General features: G+C 37.8%; 1 protein-coding gene across 2 annotated transcripts; it reads left to right on the top strand.

Moving 5' to 3' along the window:
* Positions 1-1,711: 1,711 nt before the first annotated feature.
* On the top strand, positions 1,712-18,047 carry syn1 (synapsin I). Of its 2 annotated transcripts, none has more exons than XM_089119544.1 (14): positions 1,712-1,928; positions 2,026-2,559; positions 4,473-4,530; positions 5,276-5,367; positions 5,642-5,798; positions 6,294-6,383; positions 7,190-7,252; positions 7,408-7,550; positions 7,661-7,735; positions 10,310-10,412; positions 10,504-10,635; positions 12,704-12,776; positions 15,042-15,633; positions 17,606-18,047. In XM_089119544.1, exons 2-14 carry the CDS (start codon positions 2,252-2,254, stop codon positions 17,745-17,747), a joined length of 2,028 nt encoding a protein of 675 aa, XP_088975670.1. In that variant the 5' UTR covers positions 1,712-1,928; positions 2,026-2,251; the 3' UTR covers positions 17,748-18,047. The 2 variants fall into 2 exon arrangements, with proteins under 2 accessions (XP_088975670.1, XP_088975671.1); XM_089119545.1 differs by having other exon boundaries at positions 17,644-18,034.
* Positions 18,048-24,955: the final 6,908 nt, after the last annotated feature.

Below are 24,955 nucleotides of genomic sequence, written 5' to 3'. Positions count from 1 at the left end.
GACATGCACCTAACTTCATTATCAGTTGGCCAAAATTAGAAAATTATATATTGTATAATTATATAAAATTATATATATATATATATATATATATATATATATATATATATATATATATATATATATATATATATATATATATATAAACATTATATATAAAAAATTATATAAAACTCTAATATATTAGAATTTTGCTCTTTCAATGTCAATGTTTAGTTCTTTGTTCACTTAATTTCATTTCTGGTGCATGTTTCTAGAAAATAGTTAAATAAATGACCAGATGGTTAATGACCAGAAAAGAAATATATAATCATTTTTTTGTAACTTTTTTACTTTTAAGTCGCGATGAAACAACAGATATTTTCTCACTTATGTTAACTTTCATCCAAATGTAAAGTATAATCACGAAATAAAAAAAAAATGTAGCGTGGGGAATTGGTTCTGTCCATCAGTTAATGATTGGCTGAAGGAAGATCTAAATGCAAGCTGGCAATTGTAAGTTTATGCAGACCGTGAGGAGAATTCGACATACGCCTCCAAAAATCAAGTTCTGACATTTTAATTACGAGGTCAAAAAGGTAATAAACAAAAAATGAAACAATAAGATGTAAAACATGCCAGTATGTGTTGTTAATATATTGTGTTGCAAAAAACATCTCTCCATTTGAAAGTCAGTCTATTTGTCACACAGACTGTAAAAACAGATTACAATTTAATTTCATACCCACTTTAAAGTATGTGATTATACAGAAATTGACTTTCAAAATGAAATATTCCCAGGAGAAAAAAGTGTGACAACTATCTCCTAACGGCAACATTGTAGATTCACTGTCCATGGTACTGAAATCAGATACAGGAAGGAGGATTTCTTCATGAACTGTCCAAAGTACTGAAAACCCATCCTTGCTTTTCAAAGATGAAAATTGCATTTTGAAATTCTCCAATTAAATAAATAAAAATAATCAACACAATATGCAAAACTATACAATTATAATATCAAATTGGCATCAGGATCAGAAATTAACCAGGGTTAAGAACAAAAATGCAACAGAAAGTGACAAAAATACCTAAAATCAAATGTTTACAGAGTAGATGAATTCTGAATTCTTCAGTTATTATAACCTTTTATGTCTTCTATTCCAAGTGTCCCTTAAAATCAATTTTAAGATGCAAAAATGCCCTTGATTTAAAAAAAAAAAGATAATTTCTGACACTCCACCATCATTCTACAACAACATTATTTGCAAGTTAATTTTTGTAATATATTCAAGACGAACGGTCCTATAATTAATACTCAATTGTCTGAGATTGATTGTCTGAGTCCTATAATGTACAAGGACAGTCCTGAGGGACAACATGGTTTAGGTGTGTTGCTCAAGGGCACCATGGTGACAGTTCACCTGCAGAGTTTGAGCCTACATCCTTTTTGTTACAAGCTGTTTAATCGCTTGGCAGCATCACTCACTGCCAATGATGTCCAATGGATGTCTCTCTCTTCTTTAAAATGAACACAAGCACATGCCAAACTAGTCTTTCCTACCCATTCATCATACGCATCTAAACAATTACATCCCGGACCTGTCCCGTGCGTAAAGTACGTGCGCAACGGGAGAAACCGGTGATGGGTCTGAAAAAACGACGAGGGGAAAACACTGGGCGGATTACAAGGATTGGATGGCACGAGTGATGCAATCCCTGCATCCTCCGAAGCCCCAACCGGTTCACAGAGAATCTGACCGGAGATTTTGCCTCACCGATTTTCATATATGACAATTACTACCTTCACCGAGCGAGCACACTTTGAACAAGTGCCTCTTCGTTAGGATTGTTTTTTCTCCACGCCCGTGGATTAGGATCCAAACATCATCAACATAAATGGAAGGAGCTTGATATCGTAATGCCAAGTGTTGAACAAGCTTCTCAGTGATGTAAGTCAACCAAACACAATGATTACGAGCATTTATTTATGCATATTTAATAGTGAACTCAATAAAGCGTTGATTTGATATCTTTCATTTGTTGCAGTGCTGCTCTGCATGCGTGAAGCACGACCTTTGCTTTTTGAGGTGCAGCCAGAAGAATTGCGTATCGACTCGTTTTTGCGTCTCGTTTTAAACTGAAACACTCGGTTGCATTCTAGATATCAGATAGTTAATCGTTTTTCCATTCGTCTTGGATTTTTTTTCTTTTTTTTTGCCGTGCAGAACCTACAGGGAGGTAATTTACCGCCGGATACCTTTTCATATTCAACATGAATTACCTGCGACGTCGACTCTCGGACAGTAATTTCATGTCAAACTTGCCTAATGGCTACATGGGCGATCTACAGCGGCCAGATCCGCCGCAGCAGAGCCCAGCCCCGGAGGTCTCGCCAGTCTCTCAAGAGAGGCGTCAATCCACCAGCCAGTCTACGGGCGCCGGCTTCTTTTCCTCCATTTCCAACGCTGTCAAACAGACCACCGCCGCCGCGGCCGCCACCTTTAACGAGGCCACCGAGAGAGGAATCGGCTCGAGCAACGCCAAGATCCTCCTGGTCATTGATGACCAGCAGACAGACTGGTAAGATCCTAAGGAAATCACAGCGTTTTGAATACGACGTAATGGCGTGGAGTTTCTGAACAGATTATTTGAGAGTATCTGAGGTGATTGTTTAATACTCGCACACCTGAGGTGTAGCTCTTGCTAATACAGGCCAAAAGGAGTCACTATCCAAACGTCGTGACTCATTAGTCTATGGGCCTTTCTGGCACGCGCGACCGTATTGTTGTGGGTGTGCCCGCGCGTGCGTTTGTGCGCATTACACTATTCAGCCTGGGACAGCTAATGGAGAAGCAGTGAGATTACATTAGCTGTTGAGTCCAGATTCAAAGGTCCCGTGTTGTTGGGTTTCAGAGTAGACTGGCTCTGCTTGTGAAAAAGTGATGTTGTCACAAAGTCTTTGAAAATGACAAGGTGATTGAGGCACTTTTGGAGTAAAACCATTTGGAGAACTTCTAGGAACTCTTGATGCCAGGGTGGATCAAATGTCTTATACTCAAGGAAGGAACTAAATATATTTTCAAGAAATATATATGTCAAGTGCCACCCTATCCTTTATAATGAGGTTAACGGATTGCCAGGCTTTAGGGTTCTTGTAAGAACTTATGGATTCCTCAGAGAACTGTGCTTTTCAAGGAAGGATGGAGGTTCTCGAGAGGTTTCTTCTAGTATGGCGATCTAAGGAATCTCACATGGTGATTGATGTGTCATTATTACAATTTTAATGTGTGTGATATTTCTCTCAGTTTTCCTCTGAGGGCTAGTGACACATTTACTAGAATAAAAAAACATCAAAAACTAATTTCATATGCATTTTGGAAACAACATTTCCATCCATCATATATCTATTTATTTATTTAGTGACCAAAAACCAAAACTGCATGGAATATATGAACATAGGGTAATTAGTTTAGTTATTTGGTAACACTTTACAGCAAAGGTACATGAGTTATAATGAATAAATCACCAGGAACTAACACAAGTTCAACGTTTTTCATTCATGACTTCATGAATGAACAACACCTTAATTAAAACATTAACTAAGATACACACATCACCATGAATTATGATTTATTATGGATGATCATGATGTTTTCTTATCCCACCATTAATAGCACACTGTTCATCAGTATTTCAAAGGACCTAGTCACCACTTTAGTTGAGGGGCCACACACATGATGAAGTCATTGATAGATAATGCTTAGTTAATGATGACGTCTGTATTTGATTAACACAGAATTTGTGTGCCATGAGCTGTGATTGGTCTATTATGGTGTCTGTCCAATACAGTGGTCAAGCATTAATGTGTAAAGCACTAAAGTGGTGACTAGGTCACGGACCTAGACAAAGAACAAAAAGAAAACATCACGATCATGCGTAATAAATCATTATTTATGATGATGTGCTCATCTTAGTTAATGTTTTAATTAAGGTGTTGTTCATTCATGAAGTCATGAATGAAAAATATTGAACTTGTGTTAGTTCCTGATGATGATTCATGAGATATTAATGAATGCATTATTCATGCATTAATTTATACATGAATTCATGATAATTCATGTACCCTTACCGTAAAGTGTTACCAGTTATTTCATGTGATCAGCAGCACTATACTTAAATTGTATGTCTCTGTGTAAACATACAGGATTTACAGGACAATAATGTGTTTTTTTAGGTTAAAAAAGTATAATAGTAGCATATAAATTTAGAAATATTATGACAGTTTGGGACGCATAGCATAAAACAGTTTCAGACATTGAAACACAACTCCTCTCCCCCTTCTCAAAGAATTCATGCTTCATACATGTTTGAAATACATAATTTTCACACCATTTCACTGTTGCATAATCCAGTTAGGATACAGTTTAAGTGTTTTTGTTAACTATGACTCTCAAGAGTATATGTTCTTTCTTTTTTGATCATTCTTCCTACAGGGCAAAGGTGTTCAGAGGGAAGAAGGTTCATGGAGAATTTGACATTAAAATAGAACAGGTAGGATGTTTTTTTTTTTTTTTATTCTTCCAAACTACCGGAGCAGTACAACTCAACAATGTGCTTGTGTAATGAATTAGATGTTGCCAAAACACATTAACTGGCTAAAGATTGTTGTCATCAATCTGGGAGGAAATTTCATTACAGGGCCCTTTGTCATTTTTTCAGTGTCATTTGTTTGTGTTTTTGAAATGGGAAATTCATCAAAACTGTCCCTAGTAATGAAATGCAAGATATAGTCTATTCTTGAGGAGGATAAAAGAAAATTAATCTGTTCTGTCAATGAATAATATCCTTTTAAATAAGATCTTGGTAGCAGCTTTACAAGAAACAAAAAGTAATTTCTTCCAGAAGAAACATTTTATTGAACAACTGCTTGCATTATGATATGGAGTTTTGTTTGTAATACTGTTATTACATTTATGTTATTAACACTATTATTTATGTAAGACTTAGACAACATACTGGAATACCAGACAGAAATACAAAACGATTCGACACAATCTTTTTTAACAATTACATATTTAAGTTTTAAATTCGTATTTTAATGATGTCAGTAAGAAATCTTGTGTTACAAGAAAATATGCATAGTCTCTAAAAAGCCCTTTTTGTTGTTTTATAATAACCACAATGGTAACCCATCACAGGCCTCAGGTGCTGTTTTAGTGTATATGCTTTGACAACAGCACTTTATTGATCACATTGATCCATTTGTTCCATTTGGTGATTTCCATTGATTTTCAAGGCTGAATTCTCAGAGGTCAATCTGGTGGCTCACGCAACGGGAAGCTATAGTGTGGACATTGAGGCCATTCGCAATGGCAACAAAATCACAAAGTAGGTTTCAGATTTGTTTAAAGCTCTTCCAGAAAGTTTTCTTTATTGCACTGATAAACCATGTAATTAAGTGGGTTTTACTTTGTCTAATTCGGTTTGCATTCAAATATAGAAATATAAAAAAATGTATGGAGAACAATTAATGTATGTTATGAATTTTTAGAGCAGCAATCAAGATGATTAGTCGAAGAAACTACATTTACTGTGCATTCTATATATAGACTCTATACAGATAGATAGATGATTAATTACCAACATTTCCGTGGTCATTTAGGTGTTTCAAGCCAGATTTTGTGATGGTGCGACAGCATGCTTTCAGCATGGCCAAGAATGGCGACCACAGGAATATTGTGATTGGACTTCAGTATGCTGGTCTGCCCAGTGTCAATTCCCTTCACTCTGTCTACAACTTCTGTGACAAACCATGGGTGGTGAGCACTACACACATCAATCTCAATCCATACTACTCAGCCAATTAAGGATGTTCTTATAAATCCAAAAATAGGAAATATTCATGTATTTGAACATACCATTCATAAGAAAATTAAACTTGCAGAATAGGGTTTTCCAGCCCTGAAAAAATTATTAAAATAAATAAAATCTTTAAAGTCCAGGAGTTGACGCTCTGCACTAAAAAGTTAATTGGCTTTATACTGCTTTTGTATTGTCAGAAATATATAAATCGTTTTCTTTAATTTGATATTTATTATGAATTGGGTCAAGCTGGTTCACACATCAGATTGAATAATTCATATTGCAAATTGGCCTGAATCAGATTGATTTTTAAGAAAGTTAATTTGACAACTAAAAAGTCATGCAAAAATCCTCACAGTTTTACTAATGAATGACATTAATTATTGCTGCATAATATTTGTCTCTATGTGTATGCATGTATGTTTGTGTGCGGGTCGCCATGCATCTATCAGTTCGCTCAGTTGTCCAGATTGTACAAGCAGTTGGGTCCAGAGGAGTTCCCACTGATTGACCAGGTTTATTACCCCAACCACAAGGAGATGGTGAGTGTTTAACCATCTGTCTCTGTCCCTTCTCAACAGTAAACCCTGATCTATAGGGCTCTAGACGTCCCACTGGAGCCAGTACAAAGCTCCCATCTGTGTCAGTGACAGCGGTGTCTGGATGCAGTAAATAGTAAAATATACAGGGCTCATGCATATTCAGTGCCCTACTTCAGCATTGCTCCACCCAACTTGGCTCTGTCTAGACTGGAAATTTGATAAATCTCAGACTAGTATAATTGTGTTCTTATAGACATAGTTCAGGGTTTAAAAGGAGAGGGAGGCTTGCTGCAGTGCCACCACCTCCTCCTATTCCTGCACTGCAGGCATCTTTACACAAAAATGATCCCAGACACACACTGTGCCTGAATGTTTTCCTCTCTCGCTGGTCTTTATCTAAGATAATGCAGACTTAGACATAATTTTGTGGGCTTATTTTGTGCCTGAGCAGGAAGATGCTCTTACATTTCTCCAACTGCAGCAATAGATGCCTATCAAGCAGCACTAAGACTGCAAATACAACATGTACATGAACAAGTAAACCAACTTGATTTTGGTGTTGTTTTCTCCTAAAGTATTCAGTCGGATAATAAAAATATCAGCCCGGTATTGTGTATTAACATTTGCAATAAGAACATGGTAGGATTCTATAAATTCTTATGGTCACCATTATTTGTTATATATACACTACATTATTATATATGTATATGTGTAAGGCATTTTGATCAATTTAATGCATTCTTGAAGAATAAAAGTATTGTTTCTTAAAAAATATCTTGTTGTCTTAAATCATCTCTTGTCATTAGATCACTACACCTGGCTTTCCTGTGGTAGTGAAGATGGGTCATGCTCACTCTGGTATGGGAAAGGTATGACCGAAATGCTTTTTTAGAATATATGATACAAATTGAATTAATTCATTCATTACATTGTATTTATACTACTTGTATCTATATTATTGTATGGCCTGTTTGGTCTTTTTATGGTTATAGCAGTATCAGTGCAATTTAAATTCTCTGTCCAGGTCAAAGTGGACAATCAATATGATTTTCAAGACATTGCTAGTGTTGTGGCTTTGACAAAGACATATGCCACTTCTGAACCTTTTATCGACGCCAAGTATGACATCCGAATCCAGAAAATCGGTGACAATTACAAGGCATACATGTAAGAGATTACAACTACATTATTGTTCTCAACGGCATGATATAATGTATGGTTTTAGTATTATCTTAGGAACTGATTTTGAAACAGTTTGCTGTTGTTTTATTGGACAGGAGGACATCTATATCTGGCAATTGGAAGACCAACACAGGATCAGCCATGTTAGAGCAGGTGGCCATGTCTGACAGGTACGCAAGGCTTAAAGGATGTTCTTTCTGCCATGATACAAGGCATATTATACAGAACCAATAACATGACATCGGATAACCTTATTAGATGTTTGGTTGTCTAAAAATGACATATTTTGCTTAATTTAACATGTTATTTATTATGCATATGCTAATAGCTGCCTCACAGCATTATGAGACATTAAATGGTAAGATAGGATTTCATGGCAGCATTGCATTTTTATTCAACATGGCGAATGGTGCAATAGATACGTTAAACATAAAATAATACATTCATGATTTAATTATCAATCAATTGTACGTTGGTGTCTCCTGTGCATTTCACAGTAGTTGCTTTGTTAAACGTTAAATGTTCCAAATAAGCCACTACTGATTTTCCATTTTAGTTAGGATACAGTAAGCAGCTGTCTATGTATACAGCAAGACAACTCAATAAGATTTGCAAGAGGATTGTATTATTATTAGGCTAAATGATAAATAAACAAATTAATAATGCAAAAATAAGAACAAAAAAAGCTCTTTGTTTGCTCCATGTATCACGGTTAGGTTCTGTTATGTTAATTCTTATAATATGAGAAGAATATGTTAATATTCATCATTATACGTTAGTTTGGTTCAGCTGCGTTTAATTATCATCATTGTGTATGTTCTTCCTGGTCACTCAGGCTATGTTTACACGGAAACGATTCTGAAAAGAAAACGCAAAAGTGGCATTGCGCTATCACTTTTTATTCTGCGTTTAGACAAGAATTTTTGGCGGGAAATCCATGTGCATATGGTGACGCAAAAGAGTGTGAATTGCAACGTAGTATGCACTCCTGGTGGCTCGTTTACATGGGAACGCGGCGGTGGAGCGTTTTTAAGATTTCCAATCTGGAGGGTGGTTTCACTTTTTTGCGTTTTTAAGCCCCTAAAACGCCGTCGCCGTGCAAACGAAAGGCACATCCGATAAAATATTTTTATGTTTTCACCCGCGAGGGTTCTAGTGTAAACAGGCCCTTAGTGTGTCTGTCCTGTATTGTTCGTGTCTCGGGTAGCACCCTGTTCCTCATATTATCTGCTGTTACCTTAGCGTTACAGAATACCAGACCCAAACCCAAACTATGCAGCTCAGTTCGCTGCAGTGGCTCGTATGAGTCATAACCTTTTTGTTTTTGCTAAATGGAATTTTTTGCCCCTACGACGATGAGACCCTGAAGTCACTGTTCTGAATCAGGGGAAAATTATTATCATCCTGCTGACCTCCCAGACACCATTGGGTCCGGGCCATCGGCCATCCAGCACCATCGCTGCCAGGGGATAATTGTCTTCCCATCACCACTCCTCTGCCGCCACCTACTGTCACCACACCTTCGCCACCTCTAAAACCCCCTTGCTTTTACAGCGCATGGTCACGCCTGGTCGGAGTGGCATGTACTGTTAGACTTTTAGTTTGTTATTCTTTACATGTATTGTAACGCTCTTGTTTGGTCACATACTTAAATGAAGGGGATCCATTCATCCAAGAGTAGAGTTAAGTATATTTATGGTTTTGTGAAAAGCCCAAACTGTGTAGATAAACAAAACATCAAAATTGTCAGCAAATCATCACATCACAAGTAGCTCTTGTTAGAAGTGAGTGTTCCAATATTCCAAAAGTTCATTAGAAGTCCCGGAGTAGAAGTCCAACAGAAAGTGTTTTAAATCATAAAGCATCAGTCCTCGTAATCAACAAAGGTGTAGAACCAGAGCACAACATAGTCCAGATGAAGTGTCCATATTGAATGAAGTCAACAGAGAACCCTCTAAACAAACAGGCAAATACAAATCAAAATATGCAACAAAAAAAAACCATTGATAATAAACAATCAAATTAAAAAAATATATACAACTTACATTGAGCTGTTGAACCAAAAAGATTCCTCAAAATAGGGTTTCTTGCATACAGCTCAGTTGAGCAAACACTCAAAGCCATGCCAATACCTGTCTAAACACTCTTACTTGTCTCTCTTAAAAGGATAGCCCTACCCAAAGAAACCTCTATAGCTCCCCCTTGAGGCGGGGAGTAGAATTACAGCACAAGAAATGTAACATTCTTTCAGAACTGTTACAGTATTCCCTTGGTTGAGTTCCTGCCTGTCTTCCTTCTCCTTGGTCGCACATCATTATTAGTTAGTTAGGTTAGGTTCAGCTGTGAAACACGAAGCTCGTATATTTATTTAATTAAATTAAAGGCTGTGCCTTTGCAAGTTGATAAACACACAAGCCATATCACGATTTTGCTTTTATTTCGATTAATCATGCAGCCCTAATTATCATAGAGATGTAAAAGTCATTTAAATATAAAAAATTATAAAAGTTACACCAAATAAATATCGCACATTCTTCTTGGAACTGAATTTTTTTCAAACAAAAATCAATTTAGTTTGCTGTAAGAGGCTTTACAATTAAAACAGTCGATCACACCAAGTCAAATATTAATGTCTTGCCCTGCAGTAATCCTGAATCCCTAGTTTACTCTGGGCAGTGTGTTGTCAGTGGGTGGATGCTTTTAGCGGAATCACAAGGTCATCATTTGCACTTTTTCCTCTGTAGATATCGTATGTGGGTGGACGTATGCTCTGAGGTTTTCGGGGGTCTTGATATATGCGCTGTTGAAGCATTGCATGGTAAAGATGGTCGAGATTACATCATAGAGGTAATAACATCTACAAAAACAGGCAGCTTTCAAAATAACTATGAAATATCCTTAGTGCCTCAGGCAAATGATTTGTGTGTGTGTCTATCAGGTGGTGGGCTGCTCAATGCCTCTCATAGGAGACCAGCAGGATGAAGACCGGGCTCTGATGGCTGATCTTGTTGTGGCTAAAATGAACCAGACCATGCTGCACACTTCATCTCCCACTCCAGTTCGTTCTCAGGTTAACACACTTGCTTCAAAACATACTCGTATATTCTCAACCCAGGCTCATTGAAAAAAAAAGAAAGAAAAGATTTCTCCAAAATATTCTGAATTCTGGTTCATGACACTCTCAAAAGCCCCTTTTCCACCAATGCATTTTGAGAACCGGTTCGCAGCCGGTGCCTGCACGCGAACCAGTTCTTTGTGTTTCAACAGCCAAAGAACCGGTTCTCGGCCGGGGAAAACTGGTTCCAAAGTGGCACCAACTCTTTTCTGGATTAAAACCATTCTTTTACCACGTCATGCTTACGTCGGGGGCTGGGGGCGGGTTTAGATGTGTTCTAAACATCTTTTCTGACCATAATATAGGATCGCAAAGCCAGGAGAAACATTTGCAGAAACACGATGGAGTCCGCCTTTATAATTGTTATGCTTGAAGTTTGCGCAAGCGTTTTTTTTTTTTTTTTTTTTTTAATTTGAAAGATAAGCAAAGAAGAAAACAGTCACCATATAGAACAAATAAATGGAAAGAAAAAAAGACACAAGACAGGGGTACATAACTTATCAGAAATGATTACATATCAAACGAAAAGATTAAAAGACTTACTGTACATATTTCAATTGTTTTTAAAGCCTTCTTGGTACACGAGTTAGAGATAATCCCATAGTAATATTGTACTTGCAAGCGTTTCTAGCGACGTACACAGTGACGTAACGAGGTCCTTCCCTGGGCGCTCTAGTCAGTCGAAAAACAAACAGGTTCTGAACGGGTTTGCAAGTTGAACCAACTCCGAACCAACTTTGAACCAGCACCAGTTCCGAACCAGTTCCGTTCTTTTTGGGTGGAAAAGGGGTAAAAGTGAAATGACCAGTGAGTGGTGCAAAAAGCGAGTTCAGTTTTATCCAAAACAGATGAACGTGCATCTGGTAACGTTGGTTGTTGTATGTAACGTGGCAGTTTGGAAATGAAATATCCGGTGAGTGAAGCTAAAAGTTATTGTTTTTTTAATGCATTTGGAAAATATTGTTGCGGCTATTTGAACCCTACCATAAACCTAACACATTGTCTTTAAAGCAAATATGAGAAAAATGTATGCTATTTTAGCTTGCTTCAACAAGTCTTTCAGCTCTTTTATCGTGGCTGTACTAGTTCAGCTACTGAGCAAGTTTACTACTTCAGAAAAGCCATTTATATGGAGCTGGTTATGTGATGAAATCATCAAATTAGTTTACAAATAATGCACTATAGTAAACGCATTTTTTGTTAAAACATATACTGTGAGAAAATAAGCATTTATTAATGAATAATCATGCCCTTGTTCATTTGTGTGAAACAGAATATTTTTTTTTCTCATGTGAAAATTTATTCTCATGTGAGATTTTGAAAAATCTCTGCTCTATGCAAAATCAAAGACTACATTTTAATGATTAGCGCTATGAGAATGTGGTTGCTATTGCCTGATGGACCTAATGTATATGGCATATGGACCTAAAAACATGCATAGAAAAGCTGTAATTTTTGGTTATGCAGCAAAAAGCAGTGCTATTCTGCTGAATAATACATTGAAATGGTTTAGTTTCCACACATCAGTCATTATTATTGTCAATTTAGATTGCAGTGCAGAGGCTGCTTTTCTCCATTCCCCAAAGCCGTGATTGTAATGATTCATAGTCACACAGATGGGAGAGAATAAGAGTGAGTAATGCTTTTAATGCATAAGCTAGGGACTCAAACAACATCTCTCATCACCGCTCTGCATCAAATCACTTGGTTTAACTCCCTCCACATTTGTGCTAAACTGATTGCCTGAAGATTAATGACTGCATGTTTTGTCTACATCAGCCATTAATTAATTTTTTCAAGAATGCTGTTCAGCAAATTTTGACATTACAGCTGTTAATAGGTCTTATTTGTGATGGAACATTCACTTGTTTTAAAAAATAAAAGTGGCTAAACATGTTCTTAAAAATACTAAAACTTGCACTGAAAACTCATGGAGGCCAGCGTTCTGTTTCTGTATGTTTTGAATGGTATTATCTGATATACTCTACTGTATATCCCTCACTATGTCTGTTTTATATTCTAGGGCCCGGCTGTTTCACCTCAACCCGTCTCTCAATCGAATGTGCCACAGTCACAACAGCGCCCTCCTCCACAGGGTAAGGGATTACAATATTGCAATAATGAAGCCAACCTTTACAGGGATAGTTTACCAAGAATGAAAATTCAGTCATCATTTACTTACCTTTGTGTCGTTCCTAACCTGTTTGACTTTCATTCTTGCGTTTAACATATAAGGAGAAATCCTAACGAGAATGTTTATGCTGCAGTTTTACAAAATATGAAAATGGATTTTTACGGCATATCTCCAAAAAGGTCATTAGTGCACCGTAACTTATATGGTATACGTAGTACATTCAACTTATAAGTCTTATGAAGTCATACAATAGCTAATCGGGGGATAAGTTAAAATTTAAGTTATTATTTACTCCACCTTCCCCAAAGCTTTCAAATCTCATTTGCATTTAAAAATTAATAATGTACTCAGATCTTTACTAAAGATTATGAAGACAAACTTAACTGAATTAATTGTCCACCATAAGACCAAGTGATATGCAGCAATTAAGTAAATAGATTTTTTTGGTAGACAATTGTTATTACATGCAAACTTGTGAAATTCTGTTTTTGCATTACATGGCGTTTATCAAGCAACACCAAAAGACGAGAGCTGCTCAATATATTAATCTCTACTATTCATTGTTTTTTCATCAAAATACTAAAAGCATTTCATACAGTATTTCACACAAAATAGTCATAGTCATAGTTTTATGTACCATAGTCGGCTAGTGGCATGAGACCAAATCTGACCAAAATCACAAAATAGGTTGGCTAATTTAGGGTGACCTTTCCATAAAAAAAAAAAAATGGCCTCACTGATGGCATGCACATGTTTTTGTCGGTCTGAACAGATGCATTAACAGCCGTTGATTCAAATTGAAATGTTTATCACACTGAATTTTCATGACAAGATTCCTTTAGTGTGAACAGGCCTATATGGTACAAATCACAGTACACCTTAGACATTCAGCAGACAGAACAAGGTCATACAGGTTTGGAATGACATGGTAAGTCTCTGATAAAGGGTTAGTTCACCCAAAAAAGAAAATGAAGTCATTAATGCCTCATGTCGGCCAAAGCCCGCAAGTCCCCCGTTCATCTTCGGAGGAAAATATTTTAGATTTAGTCCGAGAGCTTTCTGTCCCTCCATTGAAAATGTATGTACTGTATACTGTCCTTGTCCAGAAAGGAAATAAAGACATCATCAAAGTAGTCCATGTGACATCAGTGGGTTAGAATGTTTTGAAGCATCGAAAATACATTTTGTCTTTATTCAGCATTGTATTGTCTTTCGGTTCTGTTGTCAATCCGTGTTCACGAGTCCGCAGTGACGATGACATAAGATGCTGCTGACGTGTATCTGGTGCGTCCGTGTATTCGGGTTCAAATAAATATGGCTGGGCAAAAAAATGCAAGTCTTCCTCAGTGTCGAAATCCTTAGACATGTGTGCGAAGATTTTTTTGTTTACAGCGTGGATCTCCCTCAGACTGTAAACGAAGCTCGGGCGCACTGATAACACATCAGCAGCGTCTTACGTCATCAGCGTCATTGAACGTGGATTTAGAACAGAACCGGAAGACAATACAATGCTGAATAAAGTCGTAGTTTTTGCTATTTTTGGACCAAAATGTATTTTTGATGCTTCAAAACATTCTAACTAACCCACTGATGTCACATGGACTACTTTGATGATGTCTTTATTTCCTTTCTGGACAAGGACAGTATACCGTACGTACATTTTCAATAGAGGGATAGAAAGCTCTCGGACTAAATCTAAAATATCTTAAATTGTGTTCCAAAGATGAACGGAGGTCTTACGGTCTTGGAACGACATGAGGGTGAGTCACTAATGACATAATTTTCATTTTTGGGTGAACTAACCCTATATCTGTATATTTTAATAATTGTCTACCACTTCCAATTGTTTTACCCGTCAAAAACAGAAAAACTCCAAACTGGTATTATTCTAATTCATTATCATAATCACAGACACATGGGTTTGTAGCACAAATAGTATTACAGTTTACTGCATTTCAGTGGCTAATAACTCAGAAGTCTCAAAAATTGAAAACGAATGAATCAGTCACAAGTCACAAATGTTGAAACTTTTGTGCTGCTTAATAGTTTGAGGAAACCATGCTAAATCTTTACAAGATTAGAAAGTCTAAAAGAACAGCATTAATTTGAAACAGAAATCTTTTGTAACATTATAAATGTCTTGAATCGCACATTTAAATAAAATGTATGCTTATTTACGTATGGCAAAATAAGGTGGATATTCCAGCCGTGTTTGCTCTGTTTTTAGGAGGTCCACAACAAGCAGCTGTTAGCGCTACTCCTGCCCGTCAAGGAGCCCCTCCGCAGCAGCGGCCCTCTCCTCAGGGCCAGCCCCCTGCCCAAACCCAGTCTGTGACCAGCCCTAATGCTCAGAACCCCCCTGCTCAACAAACCCGGCCCAATCAGCCCCCATTGCGACAAGCCAGTCAAGGGTCTGCAGGTCAGCAGAGGCCCGCACAGGGTCCCGCCCAACGTAGCTCAGGTGGCTCTCCTCAGTCACAGAGGCCCCAGCCAGGCGGTCCCCAACAGCAGCCGCAGAGGCCTCAAACTGGTGGCCAGGGTCCCAAGCCAGCTGGTCAGCCCCAACAGAGGCCACCACAGCCAAGACAAGGCCAGCCAACCAGGCAGCCAACCCAGGGTGGGCCGCAGCCAACCCAGGAAGCCCCACAAACAGCTCCGCAACAGGGCGGTCCTCGCCCCCCTACCACTCAGCAACCACGGCCTGCTTCACAGGGCCAGGGAGGCCCAGGAGGAACACGACCTCCCTTGCAGCAGAAACCCCAACCTCCACAGAAACCAAGTCCTGATCACCCGGCCCTGAGTGGATCTCCGCAGCTTAAGTAAGATGTTTTTTGTCCTCCGTCGTATTTGCCTGAAGCTTGTATATTTAATTTGACTGGATGTGAAAGTTCATAAGAATATGGATAGGTTTCTCCATTTATTGATGATGTTTCATCACTCATGCAAGTGACTACACCAGATGGTGGCCATTCTCTTTTGCCACGTCATAAGATTTGCAAATCGCATGACAAGTTCATGGTACTGATGGCATGACTGACAATAACTGTTTGAATTAGGGTAAAGCAGTGGTTCTAAACATTTTTGGCTCCCCATTGTCTATAAAAATTAAAGGCCCCCTCCAAAAAATGTTTTATTCAATTTCTACCCAATAAAATTCAAAGCTTGGAATTACTAGAGAAATGTATATTCTTTGTAAAGATGCCCATGGGTCTTTACGATGCTACCAGGTCTAGAAATTACACTCTCTGAGTCATTTGTTCATGAATTGGGCTACACTGGTGGCCGAAACTATGTTAGAACACAGTGTCACCTGCACGATAGGAAGCACTGTACAAGTAAATTCAAATGAAGTGTCCTATTATTAGAAAACAATATTTTTACACAATGATGTCACAGATCTACACTAGAAAGTATATGCTTATTGTTTATATAAAGAAACTGGGTGGAGATTATTGATCTGATGGGCCCTTCCTTGACTTGCCAGCCATTTACAGTGCCATCACACCCCTTGTAGTTTTAACTAATTCACACAGCCTGAAGATTATTTATATAATTAGCTTTATGTATTTATCCAAGGCTATTAAAAACAGTATATATTCCATATTTCAGCTATGTGTACGGCTACTGTCAAGTTTGTAACTCAGATGAGCATTAAATGAATGGATAAACGCATCCAAAAGCTTCTGAACAGATTTTGCAAAGCATACTATGATTACTTTAAATATTCAGATTTTGTTAATGGTGATGACAAAAATGAAAATGACATTTGACAATAATGATGAATGTGGCTTATACATATATTGGCAGATGCATAATTAAAACAATGGAGATACAGAAGTATGCACTCTAGATGATCTGGTATTTTGCATGCAAACAAAGATGGCTTCCTTCAGTCTTACACCCAAACCATTCAAGCATTGATTGTGGAAATTGCATTTTTTTCTGACTGAAAACGTGCATTCGATCTATTTTCACTGTCAAGCAGTTGTCAATCTTATTCCCACTATTCTTCAATTAAGTTCTAAGGTGACTACGCAATACAGAGTGCCGAAGTTACGACGTCACTCTGTAGGCCAAAACGCGGAAGTGAGTTAGCATTTTAGCACTCCCGGTTCCCTCGCTCTAAAGCCTATGGGATTTTTGAATGGGTTTTTGCTAATTCACCTGAAATAAGGTCTGTGGTGAACAAAGCCTCTAAATATTTTCACGTTTTGATCTATGACATAGAACACACAGTTATAACCTGCTTGTGTTTTTTATTAAACTTTATTGTGTCTGCTTGTGTTTTCTTTCTACAGGCTTCAAAATGTATAAATTCTGGATTAACTTGTACAGATTATCTTGATAGACAAATTGTATAAGGGTCACAACTCTTATTTTTTTGCAATTTTCCAATATTCTATGGGGAAAACGCATAGCTTTTCGATCGAGGGAATGCGCCGCTAGCTTCCGAGTTGTCCTACAAAGTGACGTCATCACTTCGGCACTCTATATAATGCAGGTTCTTCCAAAAATGTTATATTACTGAGATGCCTCTGCACCTGGTTCTTCATTTAGGAATAGTGGCCATAGATGCCATTTCCCATAAGTCCAAGGGCTGATGTACATTGCACTGGAGTCATGATTTCTTAAATGACACAAAAGAAAGCACATGAATTTCATTCTCTCTCTTTCTCTCACAGCTTATTCATTTTTTTCTCTGCCATACCTCTATAAAGCCATCTCCATGGGTTTGCTGCATGACTTTAATAGCCTCTTCCTCTCCTTTATTGCCACTTCTTCTCTTTGTAGCAAATCCCAGTCTCTTACCAATACATTCAACATTCCAGAAACGCCGGCCGCCCAGCACCAAAGCCCTAGTCAGGACGAAGCCAAGGCTGAGACCATCCGCAACCTTCGGAAATCCTTTGCAAGCCTCTTCTCCGTGGAATAAACACACAAACACACACACACACACATACACAGACAGTGAGAAAAACACACAAACACAGACACTCTCATCAAACACACACAGAAAGGACCAATTATAACGCACTTTGCGGTGCACATCACATCTGTGTACGTCAATTTGCAATGCGACATCGATAAAACACTGCCTGCACTTCTAAAGATTGCAATGTGAAGTGAGATATCACAGCATTATTGCAGTTAAATCTTTTCACACAACTGAATTCTTTAGACACATTCCCAGTTTAAGACCAACTGATGGAGGAAGGTGTGAAAAAAAAAAAAACACACACATAGAAACACTTGCGCACACACACCCTTTTTACACTACCTACGCAGTGACTGGACCTACACGTGCTGATACTTATCTATTCATTCCAGTCTCCTATGAATAACTTGTCACCGATAAGTAGATTCTTTTTGAAAATGAAATGTTTTGGTGGACGTTTTGTTGCAAAATCATCCACCACCACCACTCTCTCAGATATATTATATCTGAAACACGTCTAAGTGTTTGAAGCATGTTCTGTTTCAATAAGGGGCACCATTTAATGATTTTAACCCGTGCGCCACATTGTAATGTAACCGATTGGTTAATCGTTACGTAACTTACACGCTTACAAGCAGGATTTGGATTTTGCAATGATGTCCCCCTGTGATGTTGTTAAAATTTTGCACAGGCTTCCATCGGTGAAACGAACCCCCCTCCCACGGCTGTTAGCGCTACTTTGAAACTGCATGTCACTTAAGGAGAACGTAGTCGCACATGTGGGTGTTCTTGCTTTGTGTCGTGTCGTTGCACCTAGATGAGGTAGTTGTAGTGAAAATGATGTTTTATTTTCGTGAGCAAGCTGTCGCTGCTTTCCCTACGTCCCTTGTCGTGACCAAAAAAATAAATAAAAACACACACATGGTACACCCTTCAATATGTTGAATATGCCTTAGATAGGAATAGGTAAAGAGATGGTTTGTGCAATCACATATGTCTCAGGGATGTCCTGAAGAGAAAGACACAATGACCTAGCGCCATTGATCAGGTCTTCCAACCCATTACTGTAGAGAGGTACTGATTGCGAAGGCCAGTAAAGGGAGGAATCTGTCGAATGTATTTGTTTGCTACATAAACATGTTTGCACACTAATACTGAAACACTTGAGAACATATGAGGTGAGTGAAAAAGCTCAGGAAGGTTTGTTGAATTAAAAGAAGGTATATTTTGCATGCCTGGATGGGTAAAGGAGAGCATGTAGGTGTTTGGAGCTGCTTGTTCATTACACTCGAGGGCGGGGCCTAGGAAAACGCAAAGCCAAGGATGCCATCGGCAGCAAACTACTTCACAAAAAGATCAACTTTAGAGGAGATGCTCGTCACATGTTGGGTTTTTGACTAAAAACACATATAGTATGTCCCGGTGCGATCCTAGTTACACAATGTGGATCCTTAAACCAACTACTCCTGAAACGTCTTGCCATATCCGAGGAGCTTAGAGCTGAACTGGCAGTGTCTTCCACAAGTGAGGATAAGACATCCCAACACTGGTGTGTTTTAGGCAATATATTTAATCAAGGCCATTCCAGGAGTCCCGACCCATCCCGAAACCTCCCCTGCTTCCCGCTCATCAGCCTGTTGTGTATTCACAGTGATCCTTTTGTGACAAATGGTGCGTTAATGTGTGTATATATATATGTATAATGTAATGTTGTACCGTAAACTGTCTAAACCAAATAGAAGTGTTGTACAGGTCTTAAACTCAACAAACGATGCAAACATCCTGTATTTGATTTGATCCTCAAAAGTTGGTCGTTGTGGGTCTTGTGTATGACAGGATTTTACTTTAATCAGATGTGATTTAGGTTGTGCAATATCTCCACTGTTAACTAAACCTAACAGATGCGTGTTCTTTATTTCACCCATTACGTGACAATTGCAGTTGTTAGAAGCCATCTTCAGTGTGTCCATTGATGATATGAGTGTAAGTGGCTTGATTGGTTCACATATGTGGTAATCTAGATGGTCCACCATGATATTATTGTGGCTCAGGCAAACTTTCAGAGCTCTTTTGTGTGGTTCATGTTTTTACAAATTAGGATAGATATGTATATTATATGATGGCTTTACTGAATGTCTAATGAATAACTGTATTACTGATGCAATCAAGTTTGGAGGCAAATGGAAATTCAGTCATTTATTTGAATGTTGCAGTACTTATGGAACCCATGCCTGCGGTTTGTACTTCACAATTTGGTTTTTGTTTTTCGGCATATTTGCATTTGTGTACTTTTGTTTTATATATATACAGAGGAAATATCTCATTTCAAGAAAATGTGTCATAATTTCTAAATAGGTTTATCCTGTTCTGACTGTTTGAATCTTAGTGAATTTTATTGTCTGTTGATGCCTGCCAATTGTATAAAGAAAGGAAGATATAAAATCAAAGTCACAAATATAGAGAATTATTATAGTCTTAAGTCCTATTAAAATGAGAAATATTGTTAAAAATTGTGTAGTATTACACAAACAGATGCAACTTAGATGTGATCTTCAATGTAGCTTAATAATGGTGTCAAATTACTATGCTAAAATGTGCACATAATCAATAAAGTCTATCAAATGAACATGCATCCATTTTTCTGTAAACAGCCGTTTTGAATAATAATAATAAAGCAATAAGTAACGGAGACAGTTGATTTTAACCCTCTGGGCTTCTTCGGTCAAAAATGACCGAAATTGTTAACTTTTGAAATTTTAATTTTTTGTGCTTCATCGGAGGGGTTGCAACTTGGTGACTTTTGTTGTATTACCTATGTGAACACACACAAATGTCCTGAAGAGAAAGACACAATGACCTAGCGTCATTGATCAGGTCTTCCAACCATTACTGTAGAGAGGTACTGATTGCGAAGGCCAGTAAAGGGAGGAATCTGTCGATGTATTTGTTTGCTACATAAACATGTTTGCACACTAATAAAAACACTTGAGAACATATGAGGTGAGTGAAAGCTCAGGAAGGTTTGTTGAATCAAAAGAAGATATATTTTTCATGTCTGGATGGGTAAAGGAGAGCATGTACAGGCCATTTATTCAACAATGTTCTTAAACAAAAACAATCATGCCAAAGGCAATTCATACACATTTCAAGACAAATTGTCGAGGATAAAATACACAAAAAGCCACAGGCTTATTTCTATTGTAGTACTCTATATGCACAAAATGGAAGAACAGTTTGAGTGGGAGTAAATCAAAAACAAACATCTCACACCTTAATTGGAAAGCCATTTTTAACTTCTCTTCTAAGGGGCCATGACATTACACACATTTATATATATATTTTTAAAGTCAATGGATGGCGGTCTTCTCACTTGATTTGTTTGGTTTTTTTTGCCTGCAGCCTGCACTCAATTTTTATGTGAAATTTTGCATTTATTGGAATAAATCAATAAATTATAATAAGAAAAAAATAAATTATATTAATTCTAATGGAAAAATAGCTCTTGAAAATTATAGGCCTAATTAATGCAAAGTATCATACAAATCTTTACAAATTCTAAATAATAATAGAAAAATATTATTCAACAAAAATTTATTTTATTGGTTTTCCTAGGGGAAAAAAAAAGTTAAATTTTAAGGCTTTAGTCTTTTATGATGGGGAGGAAGCGTGTAACCCTAAGGAAGCCCAGAGTGTTAAAGGGTAATATACAGCATATAAAAAAGCATAGAGACATGTTGTTGGAGTTCCATTAAAGAAAAAGGCCTATAACAAGACACCAATGAGTGAAAATGACAAAGGCTATTTGATAATATTAATGAATGGTATTTTTGCGGAATAGCTTCCGCAGAGCAACACCAATCTTGAGACCCAGACAAAAAATCTTTAGTGAAATATAATGGGGGGAAAAAGTTTCCATTTTCAGGCATATTTCAGCAAGAAAGCGAGTTGATAGTCTCTGATGGATTCGGTGAGTTGATTTTAGTGAAAGACTCAAACTTATTCAAAAAGATAACTTCGGTCAGAACTAGCTAATTTATTTGTTCATGACATGAATTGGATTCCCAGGTTGCTTAGGAGCCAATGTTTATTCCAAAACTAGGAAATTCTCGAAACACTAGAAGAGCTGAGGCAGTTTTTTGTCGGTCGTATTATAATTCTTGACTTTTTCTAATCGATTCCAAAACTCCAAATCATCGTAGAATCATACCGTGTGCACTAAACATGTGCAACAGAGGAGGCCTCTCATTTCAACACAATACAGTAACATCCGATTTAACCAGCCCCGTGTCAAGCTCGTGAAAGGATGAGAAACTTTTACTCACTACGACCACAGTGTGGCACAAGTCGGCAACACTTTTGAGCATCATTTGTGATCTATTTTAAAGCAGAGATCTGCTGTCTGTCTAATACACTGCACGACTAGGCTCATGCTATATTAATAAACAACAGATGATTAATTTTCATTTCTAATTTAATATTTTAATCAGATTTAATTCACAGTCTGTTTTAGTGTGAAACGTGATTGTGCATCACTGAGGTTCAGTTCAGTTTGGTTGGTAGTTCTTGGACAATTTATTGTGTCATAAATGTCTGACTATACACGAAGAAGGGGGAGCTCTGCTTTTGTTGATGAATACATCTGTAGAACAGAGGAGCTTTTACTGCATCACTCACTGTTGTCAAAGGCATGATGCAGATACATTTATTAAGAGCCATTCTTGATTTTAAAGCCATTTTTATCCTGTATTTTTTTCTCTAGTTTCCAACAAAGCTTTTACTCAGCAAGCTGCAACTTTTGTTTTCTTTTATACAATCTACTTATAATCAAGGCATTGACTGGGCTATTGAGGCGTACAATTATTTTTTATTGGTCTGTGACATTTGTTTATTCACATTGAACTAAAGCTCAATCTTTATTGCTGAAAGTCTCTTTATATGTCTAAGCACAAATCATCAAGCGGGGACATCTCTCCCATTCAGTGCCTGGATTACTCTGATACCAAACACCATTATGGATGCAACTATCACATACTGTTCATGCTAACATAATAATCTTCCGGCAAGGGAAGTATTGATGTTATGCATAATTTGGAGTGATAAAAAGAAGATAAGAACATTTCAAATACTGTGTTTTTGACATGCAATGCTTTACTAGACCCTGCAAACAGTGTTGGAAGCACATATGTGCTGTTGTCTCACAGGCCCCATCTCCTTTGAAAATAGGAAGCTGGGCACCACAAGAGGACTGTCACACTCACTGCAGTGAGCTATGAGCTCATAATAATTACATTCCTCAAAGGTCACAACCTTCTTTTACTATATCTTGAGACCATATCAGTTGTATCTGTTCTCATGTACTTCACTTAAAACAAATTACTTTCTCTCAAACTCCAATTAAAAGAATCTGATGTTTTAAACTCACAACAGCAAGAAAGCAGCTATTATTGTAAATCCCAAACAGCCGATAGTCTTGCTCAATTCTAAGCCTCATAAATGACAAGAAAACTAACTGTGCTCTTGGAAGTGGGAGGTGGACCAGGTCGATTTTAATTAGAAGGCAGATCAATTTTGAGTTTTTGTTTCCCTTTCCATTTATCTGGACTATGAATTAAACCTTTTAAAAGGCATATTGCAGACTTTGTTCCTAAACGGCCTAAAAGTAAGAGGGAATGTAAATGTTATACTTGGACCTGAAGATCCTCAGCCTGACCATAGACGGTAAAAGAAATGGACAGAGCGATCTCATTGGAACTCAATTGAGCCGATTGAAGCCCGTTTTTGGCGATTTTTAAGCACTTCCGTCCCTGACGCGCAGAGACTCAAACAGAGCTTGACTATGTAGATGTGACGTGAGTGACCCGTCTGTCTTCTAGTGCTGTGGCATGAGAAATCTGAATCATTCCCTTCTGAAACATGCATAGGCGGAGAGTGTGAATAGGAGCTGTCCATGAGCTAGAAGAAGGAGACAATTTTGCAAGGTATTCTGATTAATCATTTTGTCATTTTGCCTCCACGTTTCCCTGATTGCGCGCGAGCTTCTCCTCCTGTCCATACGGTAATCTCTCTACTGTACGACAGAGAGTCGCGTGGGTATGACGCAATCGTTAGCCTACTTTCACTAAAACTGCTTCTACGGGGCCATAACATAAGCTACAAGGTAATGGAGCTATTTATACATTGTCGTGTTTCTTTAGAAATAAATAAAGGACAAATGGGGTCTTCAAACGGCTCAGATGTAAAGTTATTTGCTGTCAAAGTGACGCCAAAATGAATGGGAGTCAATGGAAATGCTAACGCAAGTGAAGTTCTGCTACAAGATGTCAGCTCCCGTGAGGCTTTAACTTCCGGTCGATGGATTACCCCCTTGAGCCTGACAGAGATAAGATCATTTCCTGTGGAGCAGTGGTTGTCACAATTTTCAAATGCCCATCCCATAAAGGGTAAATTTCCAAAGTTTCTCTGCCATAATTATGATGAAGCTGCATTTAAATTTGCATGTCTGTAACCCCCTCAGGTCCTACTTGCCCCGCTCTGTGCGAACCTCGAACCCCGGTAGCTGGCATGGGAGGCGGACGCGCTAACAAGGACGCTAGTCTGTAATCTTTAGCATCAGTCCCTAGTGCGCCTCTTGAGATCAGGGGAGTGAGGTTTACACACACAGCTCTTACTATCTGGCTTCCGTTTTAGTTTCTTTAGTGTTGAAAGCTACTATCAGAGCTCCTAATTAGACATGTTTATTGTAGTTTCATAGCATGCTAGAAATCTCACTGCTGTCTGCTCAGTCTATTTTCCTTGTTTTCTTGATATTTTTCCCTCACAAGCATTTCAAAAAATGTATGTAGCTTTGCAGTTTTGTTGGTGCTAATTGAAAATGACTAGAAAATCTTACCAAAGCAAATTTCATTTGACTGGTTGCAGGGATGCCACATTAGAGAAAGTCTTGTGTCCAACATGACCTTTACTTATGGCTGTAGCAGAATTATTCCACTGACATTTAAAAATGTGTGCTTTTTAAACATATTAAACTCTCAGGCTCAAGTGTTCATATTTATATTTACTGTAAAATGTACATCAATTACATGAATCAGTGATTACAGATTACATCCGCAGATTCTGCATTGTAGTCAATTATTCCATATTGAGAGACAGTTGGTGTGTTCATAGATCATCTAAGCACTGTGCAATATCTACTTCTGAACGCATTT

This window comes from Pimephales promelas, chromosome 14 (assembly GCF_988280905.1).
Source record: "Pimephales promelas chromosome 14, fPimPro1.hap1.1, whole genome shotgun sequence".
Lineage (NCBI taxonomy): Eukaryota > Metazoa > Chordata > Actinopteri > Cypriniformes > Leuciscidae > Pimephales > Pimephales promelas.
Note: the sequence above shows the minus strand (reverse complement) of the source record. Positions and strands in the feature narration are given on the sequence as shown.

Coding starts and splice junctions, on each gene's coding strand:
- syn1 (XM_089119544.1), top strand. CDS start 2,252: ATGAATTACCTGCGACGTCGACTCTCGGACAGTAATTTCATGTCAAAC. Junction 5,799..6,293: donor TCTGTGACAAACCATGGGTG/GTGAGCACTACA, acceptor TGCATCTATCAG/TTCGCTCAGTTGTCCAGATT. Junction 6,384..7,189: donor ACCCCAACCACAAGGAGATG/GTGAGTGTTTAA, acceptor TCTTGTCATTAG/ATCACTACACCTGGCTTTCC.